The following is a 12,497-nucleotide window of genomic DNA, read 5'->3' as shown; positions in this document are numbered from 1 at the left end:
TTTTTTTTATCTTCCACTCTCATGCCGTAATGCCCCAGCACCTTATCCAGTAATGTGGAATAAAATGATAGTACCTAATGGCCCATGCTGCCGTTGTCATTTTATCGATGAAAACCATATAAAGGGACTTGAACGCCAATTGCTTTCCATAGAGCAAATATTTCTTATCCTATATACTGAATAGTAAGTCGTGGATAGTTAAAGGGACGAGGGAGCTGTCGTAAGAAAGTTATTTTTTGTCTATTTCTCTCCATTATTTTATTCGTTCTTAGAAGCTTGAAAATGAAATTTAATTCCTTAGCAGCTTGTGCCTTTGTCTGTTTGACAAATATTGATTGCATTCTATGGTACACAAGGTCTCTCTGTTTGTACTTTGTGCGCAATCATCATTACATTGATGATTGCACAGCTCTGGAAAGTGGGGGTTTTGCCAAGTTCCTCCTTTTATTGAGTTTAAAGCAAATAGAGCAGAAAATATGGTAGGGCCTATGTAAATTGGAACATATTTAAATCATACTTAGCAGTATGCAGAACGTGGAAAACATTCCCTACAAATGACGACAATTTTGAGGCAAATCAAATGGGATGTCTAGGATTCTGATTCAGCAAAGCACATTCTGAAGTGCTTAGCTATATCAGGACCAAAATAACTTGAATGCTTGTTCTCTACTACAGTTTTTTTTCTGTTTACTTTATAAGATTGTTCTTGTGGGTGTGTGCGCACGCGTACCTTAATTTTAGAAGAATCACTAAATCTCTTGTATGCAAACTTAAACACGCATGAAAAGAGGGATTACATTATGTATTCTAACTGTTAGTGGAACTGGGTACTGAGTGAATAAACTGTTTGGTGGTGGCTGTGTACTGCATCTAAGGCCAGGTCTACACTAACCCCCTAATTCGAACTAAGGTACGCAACTTCAGCTACGTGAATAACGTAGCTGAAGTTTGAAGTACCTTAGTTCGAACTTACCTTGGTCCACACTCGGCAGGCAGGCTCCCCCGTCGACTCCGCGGTACTCCTCTCGCCGAGCTGGAGTACCGCAGTCGACGGCAAGCACTTCCGGGTTCGACTTATCGCGTCCAGACAAGACGCGATAAGTCGAACCCAGAAGTTCAATCGCTCACCGTCGAACTACCGGGTAGGTGTAGCCAAGGTCTAAGGTAATATTGTCCTTTCAGGATTTTATACTTCAACTACAAACTGCCAGTCTAGATTAAAGTCCCACAGATTAATTTCCATTAAAATGTATTTGCATTTGAGAGTAAAACTTACCCAATACCCAAGGAGATCTTCATGGAGCTATTGGCTGTTTTCTCCCCTACATTCAACAGAAGGTGGGAGGCTTTGTTCATCTGTCTCAGTTGCTCCTAAAGTCCTGCTTTTTCAAGTCCTCTGCCATGGCCACCTTAGGAGGGCTCTTTTCTGAGGTGGCTAGTGCAGCTACACATTCACCTGGGAGAGTATCATGGTTCTGCTTCATTAAAGGCTCCCTTTTCTTGTCAAATCCCTAGGACTTACATGCCACAAAACATCCAGAATATCTCAGCTATTTATGTGTCTCAAACCCTTATTGGTACAACAAACCTAGTTCTCTTTCTTGCTGCCCCACTTGTAGTGTATGGTCTATTAATAACATGAATTTGTGTGTGAATTCATGAATGAGGACCTCCTTCAACCTTAAATTACCATATCTTCTTTTGTTTCAGGGACAAAGCCCCGGGCCAGAGAGAATGTGATTACTCCATTGATGGAATCAATAGGTGTATTAGAGATATTGAGCAGGCTTCCCTTGCAGCAGTCAGTCAGAACTTGGCCACAAGGGATGACATCTCAGTTGAGGTAAGGCAGACTGCACTGTAACTGAGTAAAATTAAGCACTCATACTTGCCTTTTGCTTTTCTTCATATCAGAAGGAAAACATTGGAACTAGGAACTGTGTAGAGGCAGCACAGACTGTCCTCAGGGGAGAAATTTTCCCATTAGAAGGCTCTTACGGCAAATCCGCAAATTTGTTCATGGGGAGACTGATTTCTGGCCTAATCTGGGGTGTTTAATGGTGGTGTTAATAGGGCTTTATGATCGGGAAGGTAGTGAGGCAAAATGAAATTTGGGATGACATTGACATTTGTCTATTGGGGAATGGAGCTTGCTTAAATTGTATATGAGATTGTAAGATGGGAAAAAAGCAAGGGAGCCAGAAATGCAGATGAAACGAGTGTTTTGTTAAGGGTGGATGACTAGATGCGATTTAGCAGCTCATCAGAGCAGGCCTGAGGGACATCATTTTTGCATATTTGCTTTTGTGCCTTAATACTAAGATATCATACATTGATCAACTGCTAGAGTAAATTGGACAGCAGACAGCACAGTCCCACGCTAAGCATTCCACATTGCAAGTGTTCAATATATTCATGAGAGAAAAGCTGCTAACAATTACTCATAGCATGTAGTGAGCACTCTGAGTGATAAACTTCATATTTTAAGTAAAGTTCCTCATTAATAGTAAATGTTATCACTGTCCCTGTCTCCTACACAAAACAGCTTTACATTTGCTTCCAATTTTAATGAAATTGGTATGAAGTTCTTCTCTCTCAAATTTGCTCTCTTGCATTTGCACATGAGAGTGGTTATTTATTTTCAAGCTAAGCAGCACTGCTAGATACACCACTAAAACTTTTATCTTCCTGGAGTGGCTCAAAAGAAATAAAAGTGCATGAAGTTACCACAAAAGTGGTTTGTTTGTTTTTTAAAAACAACTTAATTCCTCTTTCTTCTTGTTAAAAATGTCCATCCTGTTTTGCACCTTGCTAATAGTGTTAGAAGTTTGAATAAGCATTACTCAAGCTACCAAGTCTTATTTAAAGCAATATGTAAATAAAGCAAATCATAAAGATGCCGTTTTATTTCTTGTTTTTTGCAGGGTGAGCTAAATCCTGGCTACCAAGGCATTAACTGCCTTTGAACTAGAGGGAAATAGTTCTAGTATTGGCATTTCTAACACCTGTCCTTCTTTATCCTTATGTCTCCACTACATATTTTGGAGACTAGTCCATATCTCCTAGCTGGAGATGACTTATTTTTCCGTTCCCTTTCATATCAATGTATATGGAGTTCACAATTAAAACTTTCCTCTTTGTGCTGCACTGTTGCCTTGAAAGTGCTGATTCATGTTTAGCTCAGCAGTCCTGGTGATTTTTCTGAGCAGTCTAATGTCATTAAATCAGAGGCAACAATAGCATCACTTGTCATGTTACTACTGGAGCTAGAAGCGAATGGAGGAACAGGCACAGCAAGCCAGAGCTGGAAGGAGCTTTTTTTTTCCGCCTTGCCTCATGATTATGTACAGCAAACAGCCTCTGTCAGGGCACCCCGCAAGAGGGGAAGATAAATGTGGAGAAATGGACAAGCATGTAAATAAAACTTACTAGTTTGCATCTGCTCTTTATACTGTTGAATGTGGTTTGACAGAGTTCTTTGCAGTTCAGCTGGCATGAGGGTATCTTGTGAAATAGTGTGGCTCAGTGAATGAATTGCTGTGGAAAGAACTGACAATGTCTCTTTTTGTTAGGCTTTACAGGAGCAGCTGACATCAGTTGTTCAGGAAATTGGGCACCTTATTGATCCCATAGCAACAGCAGCTCGGGGAGAGGCAGCTCAGCTGGGACACAAGGTACTTGGTCCTGTATTTATTGTAATTTCTAAAGTCCTGATTCCTTTGAGTGTATGGAATTGTCTTGTGTCAGTAATGAGACAACGGTAGATGCTACAGTGTGTTGTAAGCTTATTCACATTACACTAAAAATGTACAGGGAAATATGGGTTGGGGGAAAGATCTTGGATTCCTGAAGGCAGAAAATGTAAATCAGAGGCAAAAATTGTTTGAACCTATTCGCCTAATTATTGCGAAGTACAGGACATGCAAGATTGCTCACTGTCCTCGGGCTACTTCGATACAGGACCATAATAGCTTCAATTCCTGGCCACATGAGGGTGAATTGAGGACTGATCTTTGGAGTTAATTTTGGATTTTTAGGGGTTTTATAAGTTTAAGTGCTTTTTAAAGTAATTATTTCATAAAAAAAAGTCCTTTGCGTTCTTTTCATTTTGGATTTTAATGATGCTTTTTAAAATGTCTGCTTCTTTATATCCCTAACACTGTGGGTATTGAGTGCTTTTCCTGTTTAGCATATAACTAGGTGTTTTAGGACTTATTAAAAATGTCTAATTACGTCTTGAAGACCTCCGTCTATTGCATTAACACTTGCTTAATTGCAAAAATGTTTATTTTTAGATTGATGTAGCAAATATGCAGATCCTTGGCAGGTGGAATCATTAAAAGGTGGTATGTCAATCCACAGTGAGGGGAGGAGGAGTTAAATGGGTCTTTGACATAACTAGTAGAGCTCAACAATGCTAATCAGTGTTAAAATATCAGTACAGATGTACGGTATAAAAAACGTAAGATATAAAAAGGACATGTTGTGCAGCTGATTTTCAAGCTTCAGTAGCTTACCCCTTTTAAATTCCTGGTGCCCTGCCAAATTTTCCTTTAGAAGTCTAGTCATGGATGAGTTACTGAAAGGCCAATACAACTTGTATCAATTTAAAAATTGCCAAATGTGGTTAACTGTAAAAGAAACATAGCTCAGGCCTGCAGTTCCAGTGAAGATTTGCTACTGAATGTTGTCTTCAAAACGGAAAGATTATGGAGAGGCTCGGACTCAGGTTGTGCTATAAACTACTACAATAGATGTGTGTTGTAGTGTTCAAAACACTTGTTCCTCTTGGGGCTTTAGTTTAGCATATTAAACGTATAAAAAACAACTATTGCCACCTTACAAAGTTATATGTACTGGGTTTTAGCAGTTTCTCAGAAATTATTTATTACCATATTCTGAAATATATTTAATTTTGAGAACGATAAATGTAATCTTTCTATGTCAACCCATTTAACATGTGAAAGAAGCAAATAATTATTTCTTTTATTTTTGTCTTCATGTGCTAGATTTTCTGAACACCTGATATCTATTGCTGTCTATTTAGTTTTGGATAATCATTAAATAACTGAGGCATTTGATATTGCCTTTGTTTATAGCAACTTTGTATACCATGATTAGATTAATGTTTTCTTTGGCTCAGAGTAACTCAGACTCTAAATCAGTGATTCTCAGATCTCAGTGGTTCAGGAGCTAAAGGAGCAATCAGCATTGTCCAAAAGAGCCACAATAGAGTGAAATCATTGTTTCATTTACTAAAGTACTATATATTCATATTTAAAACAATCTGACTGGGGAAATAGTTAGGTTTTTAGATATATAAAATTCTCACAGCAAAATGACTGACCAAGTATTATTATTTTATCAACTACAGTTGGTTAATAAGATACTAATCCTGATTGGTTAATAACTTAGATTGATTAATAATTAAATCACAGCATTTTGATATCATGCTCCAAAGAGCTGTGGAGACACATTAGAGAGCCACAGTCTGAGCATCACTGCTCTAGATGGAAAAGATGTGTGCTATTAAATGGTCATCTCCATCCTCCTGTCCATGCATGGTGGTTCTTTATATACCAGATAAACCAGCTATTCTCTATGTGGGAACATCCACCATTTTACATCAATAAAGTGATATGGTTTCCACAGCTTCCTTTGAAAGACTTTGCCACCGTTTAATAGATCGCACGTTTAGAAAGTTTCTCTTGATATTCGGCCTAACTTTCTCTTTAGTTTCATCCTGTTTCTTGTTTATGTTTTTGTAAGCAAAATAAGGAAGAGAAATTACTTAGATGTTTCCAGGCTTCAGATATTAGTTGACCATTATCCATTTAGTCAATGTTTTACTGAATTAGACATAAACATGTTTTTAGCTACATTATACTATATTTTTATGTACTACTGATTTTTCCTCCTAAGCCAATCGTTGCAGAAACTTAATCATTTTTATAGCTCTTCTGAGAAGTTCTTTCACTTGAATGTCTTTCCATTTCTGGAAAGGACTGCAGAACTGTGTGCTATATTCTACATGCTGTTTCAGCAGTGCGCGATGGATTGCTATTTATGTGTGTTGTGTTGTCTTACCTCGAAGTAAGCAGGTCCAAAGTCGTACTGACTTCCTTGCCAACAGTTGTGATAAATTCTACATCACAGGCAATTTTTAAATCAAGATAGAATCTATCTTTTAGAAAAATATCCTATCTCAGCAGGAATTAATTTAGGGAAGTCCTATAGTCTCTGTTACAGAGGAGGTCAGACTGGCCTCAGAATATTTTAATCTTTTAGGAGATTTAAAGCCTGCTCCTTCTTGATTACTTCTAGAGTGGAACCAAGTCAATTCATGTTGTATTGGTTCTCAAACTTTTGTATTGGTCATCCCTTTCACACAGCAAGCCTCTGAGTGCGACCCCCTTATAAATTAAAAACACTTTTTTTTATATTTAACACTATTATAAATGCTGGAAGCAAAGCAGGGTTTGGGGGTGGAGGCTGACAGCTCGTGACCCCCACATAATAACCTCGCGGCCCCCAGTTTGTCAAATTTTCATTTTATGTTGTAGATTTTACATAGTAAAATCTCATTTGCTTTGGGTGAGTTGTGTGTCAGCCAGTAGTGGAGGGCCTTCAGCAGCACAACAGTGAATTAGTTGAGTAACTTGGGGAAGGAATGAGACTACATGAGGTTTTGAAGAACGTCTCAGTACAGGAAAAAGTCAGACCAGAATAAGGTAGCTCAGAATAAATTACCAGTGGAATTGGTCTTGAGGTACTGCAATGAAATATATACAAAGTATTGATTCCATTTAACCTCTATTGGACAACTTCTGTCAAACTGTTTTTGTTAGTCAATTGAGAAACTGTTTATTCTTCCATTTAAATGTTATTTATAAGAAACACCTCTGTTTCTCTCTAATCCACTCTGCTATACTTGTTACGTGCTTGAATCTATTGATGCTCACTATCTAAAGAGTATAAGCATGTGATTTGGCCACTTCACACCCTTACGGACCTGCTTATTCGTGGTAGAACAGCAGACTATATCCTGAGGCAATATTAGCCCTTCAGCAAAATATAGCATCTTAAAAAATGTTTCTGGATCATTCAGGTCTTTTTTGTGATAAGACTTAAATGAGGCTTTCAGAGAAATTTGTTTGTTCCTTCATAGAGACAGTAATTGTCTGAAAGATTCAAAATACAGACTGTCTATCTGAGATCAAATAAACCTCTTCTGAAATTCCAGGTGCAAGACATTCTACTCTGTTTTCTGTTGTCTGCAACCAAACATGAGAAATTCCAGCGTTTAATTACAGATCCTTCCCCATGTGGTGGAGGAGACTGTCTTCATTTATGCCCTTAAGTACTGTCTGACTTCCATGTCAGTTTTGAAAACAATTGGATCTGACGTCAGAGTCTCACACGCAAAGTTGAGAACATCTGAGAGGGAAGCATTACTATATTGCAGCGTCCACAGCTGAAGAAGAGACGGAATACCTTAGGAAGACATTAGAATGAACTATATTTCATGCTAATCTGAAGCATTTTGAAGGTGTGCTATTCAAATTATGCTCGAAGAACAGCTAGAGATCTCCTTGATGTTAATTAGGGAGGGATGTTGTCTCCTCTCGGAAACTGGATCACAAGCTTTTCATCATCTCTGTTGTCTTAGGTTACGCAACTGGCGAGTTACTTTGAACCCCTGATTTTAGCTGCAGTTGGTGTGGCATCCAAGATGCTAGATCATCAGCAACAGATGACTGTCCTGGACCAGACAAAGACACTAGCAGAATCTGCCCTCCAGATGCTGTATGCAGCCAAAGAAGGAGGAGGAAATCCCAAGGTATAGTACATGTGTGTAATGAAATGGGAGCGGTCATTAGAAACAGTCATCTGAAATGAATCCTCCAGTGTTAGAGTGGAATCTAGAAAGTAGCAGTGGACAATAGGATTGTATGTTAATTATCAGATATTTTATTTTCTCATAATGGTGACTCACAGATAAGTCCTTCTGCAAGTTTGTTGTTTTCCTAAGAATTTAAGTCTTTGTTGTTTTCCTTTCAATTGTGAAAAATAGCAGCAAGCTAAGATCATTAGGGGAAAACTATATTCTGACTGCTGTGTGAAGTATTAATAATATTCTAAGCATGCACACACAGTTTTAGTTGCATATGATACAGAAAAATGCTTGTATATACATTAAGCATTCATCTTTAGTGTATACTAGCCTGGCTTTAACTTTCATTAATTTATTTAATTACCGCCACAATTGTCATGGTAAAGGACAGGCAAATAGAATTTTGTGCTGGGTTTCCAAGTATTTGACAGTTTTGCAAAGCTGTTGTAATATATAACAGTACATTAAGACCTCCAGAAAAATGTGTAGCCAATAAGTCTTTCACACATTAGATGTTAGCTGAACTGATGAATAACTCAAAGATTTTGCCTCATTTATGTTTTTGTAAGAAGAAAAGGAATAACTGGATTATAAAATGGCTCCCCAAGCATCTGGAAAAAATCCTAAATACTTTTTTGAGGATCAGGAGATAAGGAATACATAGTAACAGAGCCAAATATAATGTCCATTTAATTTAGAGGTTATTAGAATATAACAATGCTTGGTCAATATATGAACTAAATGCCTCCAGTTTTCCAGTGTTGGAATTACTAATTGTACAGCATGTCACTACTGATTTACAGCAGCTGACACAAACAGGATGGACACAAATTATCACTGTGTACACTCTCTCTCTCTCATTTGGTTGAAAATATAATTATAAAAATCTTCTTGCTTAACAAGATCCCTGAACAAAACAGTCCATGCAGGTTGTGTGAAGGTGCTTCTGTGGTTATCAGGGCAGAGAGAAGGGATGGCTTGGAGATACAAGCACCAGGTTTGGAACACTTAATCACATCTTTGAATCCTGACAGGGTCAGTTCAGCCCATCCTTTTGAATAGTCAGTAAAATACTCTTTACTGTACAGGCAGTCCTCGGACTTACGACACAATTGGTTCCTGAAAATTATGTTGTAACTCAGAACCGCAATCCACTCCATTGCGGGACCGACCATCATAAAGTCAAAACCAATTGTCATAAGTCGAATCAGGGTGTCAGTTCGGAAATGTCATAAGTGCCGTTCATCGTAAGTCGAACGTCGTAAAGTTGAGGACTGCCTGTAGCTTATGCTTTGGGGGGGTGTGGGGGCACGGGGCATTTGTACGCTCAAGACCTTAAAAGCCAGTCTTGTTGGCTTTGAGATTACTGGGTACTAATTGCAAGAGCATGTCCTTGGCAAAATAACTTGTATTTTTACCTTCTGCCGCTAATGTTCTTTGGGTTGTGTGCTGCCTTCTTTGGTCAGCTGCTTCTTTCCAGCCTCATGAAGGGTTTGCATTTCCATGGTGTGTTCTGCATATGGTTTAGGAAGTATTCCATGTAGATGTTGCCTAACTGGGTGCATATAAATTGTTTTTGAACTCTGAGACTTTCAAATGGTGATAGGGCTGATGGATTTAGAACAATGTATCTCATTTAGAAAGCAGTTGGGTAACTAAAACTACTTTACACATAAGCTAACACACTAATACCCGTGTAGAGATGGTGAGGTGCAAAAAGGTTTCCTTTGTATCTGAGCCAAAACTCATTGAAGTCAACAGAAGGATTCTCTTTGACTTCAGTGAATTCTGGTTCAGGTTCCTTATATGGAGTCCTGGCTGGGCTGGGGAGGACAGGACTTTCTCTTCCCCTGCACGGCATCCAGGGCCGCATCAGACCCACCCCCAGGTTTCTTGCCCGGCTGTAGGAAGCTCTGCAAACTCCCTTCTTCCCTCCCCCAACCCTGTGCTTCCTGCACCCATAGCTTCTCAGCTGCAGGGGGAGGGATCACTGTACTGGGAGCTATTTCTCCATCTGCCCAACCCCGGTGCAGCCAGACCCCCTCATACCCAGACCATCCCAGCGAGCTTCACTTCCCCCCCTGCACCCAGAGCCCCACTCCCCCTGTACCTGACCACCCTAACAAGCCACCTGGATCTCCACCCTACCAAGTCCCAACCAGCTGCACCTGGATCCCCACCCCAATGAGCCCCACTCCCCCAGCATCTGGACCCCCTCCACTGAACCCACACACACACAGACCCCCCCTCACTGAGCCTCAACCACCTTCATCTAGATGGACCCCCCTGCAGAGTCCCATTACCGTTGCACCCAGAACTCTCCAACAAGCCCCTGTGCATCCAGATCTCCCCCACACCTGGATCCCCCACTGAGTTTCCCGCACCCAGATTGCCCCCCACAGAACCCTCTCAACCCACACCTGGATCCCCCCACACTAAGCCCCTCCACACTTGGATCCTGCCTTGCTTAACCTGCCTACCCAAATCTGGTGCTCCTGTCACAGAGAGGCAGGGCCCTGGGGTGTTTCTGGGGCAGGCCCGGTCCTTGCACTGTGTCAGGGTTGGGTGAATCCTCACCACTGAGTCCGTGTCCTGGAGGGGGAGCTCTGCACAGTGATCTCCCACCTCTGTGCAGCCAGTGTCCTGTGCTCCCCAATGCCATGCTGGAACCTCCACATTTATTTGACAAATATAATTTGTGGAATTTTGCAGAATTTTAAAATATTGTGTGCATAATTTTTATTTTTTTGGCGCAGAATGCCCTCAGGAGTACCATACTCTCAGATGACATGGGACCAATGTTACCTCATGGTGGGCGCTAGCCTCCACAGATACTTGCCTTTTGGGCTGAGCAATGGGGGGGAGGGGGCAGGAGTTTTCTTCCAGTGTAGTGCAGAATAGGATGGGCCTTGGGTTTGCTAATACCCATTGTCTGTTGGAGGCAATGGCACCTACCCTTTGTCTGTCAGGTGACCCTTTCTGGATGAATCCACAAAAGGGCAGAGACACCTACAGAATGATTTAATGGAGGCATCTTAAATATCTCTTGAATGTTAACTTGTGGCCATTTCCAATCTGAGCTGGACTCTGAACAAAGGCAGTGAGGTGAGCGCTCCCTATTGCATTCCCATTGCATGGAGCCATTCTGTCCATGTATAAGTCTTCTTTCCTTGCACTATCGAGTTGCCGGCTCTTGAGCACACCTCTCAGAATGTTTTCTCAGTGAGACTTCAGAAGTTGACTGAGTCCAGTTGGTGTCCTTGGGTTTGTCTGCTACCAGACTTCTTCTTTCAGAGCAACTGCAGTTGTACAGTTTAATCCTTTAACACTTTTGTCCCGTCTACGCTCACTCCACATTCATGCTATCTGAATTGTTCATAGTACTTAAAAAAAAAAGTGCAACAACCGTATGGTATTTAAATAAATTCGATGGTGATTGTATGTTTCAGCTTATATTATCTAAATCCCACAGTGTGTTCTAAAATTTGGTAGTGAGCGTAATTGCCTGTTGGCTTGTTTCTTCTGCTAGGCTTGCTCTGATTGCCTGTTGCCTCATCTTGTTCAGTAAACACTGACTTCCTTCATTCCCGTCCTCCACTTCTTCTCGATTAATAAATTGGGCATCATTATTGACATCGAATAATGCAGTATCACAGACCTAGGATATAGGGCAGAGATGATAGGGAAATACAAATGCTGTATCCTCGATTGTTGGCAATACCAAGGAACATCAGGGCTGATATTTAAGGACTCCTGCAAGAGTTAATTTAGAATTTAATGCTTAAAAAAATACTACATTAGCTTGAGCATATCCCATGCAGTGCCTCCAGGTGAGCCAATACTTGCATACATAGGCTTTTATACTTTACTTTGCCGCACTCACGCAAGTCTATTGTGTAGCCTGGAAAAGACTTCTGATCAATGCAGCCATTGTTTATCCTTTCTGCTGCCTGCGCTTGGCTGCTCAGTTTACGTTTGTATAGTAGAGTGAACAAAGATGGTTCCATCTGTTCTGAAGATGCCTGACAAGGAAATCTTTTCTGAGGCTTGTTGCGTCACTGAAATGAAATACAGAGGAGGAACAAATGTAATAAATAAGGAACTGCTGTCTGATGAGTCATTCAAACCAAGCAGAGCTTTCAGCTTTAAATTTTATATATTTTTAGTTGTTTTATATCCCTACAAGATGCTAAATCTCTTCAGTGTGCACAATACTTAGATGTTGTATCTGTCACTGAAGGTTTGCCTAAATATAACTGAAGCACAGGAAGGAAGATGATACCAGCAAAAATGCAAAGGGAAATGGTGGAGGTTGAAGGCTGAACTACATATGCATGAAGCTCCTCACTGGATTTAACCAAATCATCTGAGCTATGATGCTTACGTTCAAAAATCAAACTTTGTCACCTCATTCCGTTTATGTAAAAGAAATTGCTTCATTATCTTTGGGCTGTTTGGGGGAAGCGGAGAGCTATATTTTCCCTTGAAACATTTTTACCAATGCCATTAGCTTTCCCAGGAATTAAGAGAGTGCATGAAGAGGAGATGAGAGCACAATTCATTTATGCGTGCTTTGTAAGGAGGTATTGGTATTTCTGCCAGC

The 12,497-nt window shown here is 40.3% G+C and overlaps 1 protein-coding gene across 2 annotated transcripts in view; it reads left to right on the top strand.

The window, feature by feature from the left end:
* Window positions 1-12,497, top strand: part of TLN2 (talin 2) — a 367,623-nt gene that overhangs the window by 283,137 nt on the left and 71,989 nt on the right. For both annotated transcript variants that reach the window (XM_034782956.1, XM_034782957.1), the window contains exons 39-41: window positions 1,711-1,843; window positions 3,573-3,674; window positions 7,670-7,840. In XM_034782956.1, coding sequence (XP_034638847.1) covers window positions 1,711-1,843; window positions 3,573-3,674; window positions 7,670-7,840 — 406 coding nt within the window. The remainder of the gene's footprint in view (window positions 1-1,710; window positions 1,844-3,572; window positions 3,675-7,669; window positions 7,841-12,497) is intronic.

This window comes from Trachemys scripta, chromosome 10 (assembly GCF_013100865.1).
Source record: "Trachemys scripta elegans isolate TJP31775 chromosome 10, CAS_Tse_1.0, whole genome shotgun sequence".
In the NCBI taxonomy this organism is placed as follows: Eukaryota; Metazoa; Chordata; order Testudines; family Emydidae; genus Trachemys; species Trachemys scripta.
Note: the sequence above shows the minus strand (reverse complement) of the source record. Positions and strands in the feature narration are given on the sequence as shown.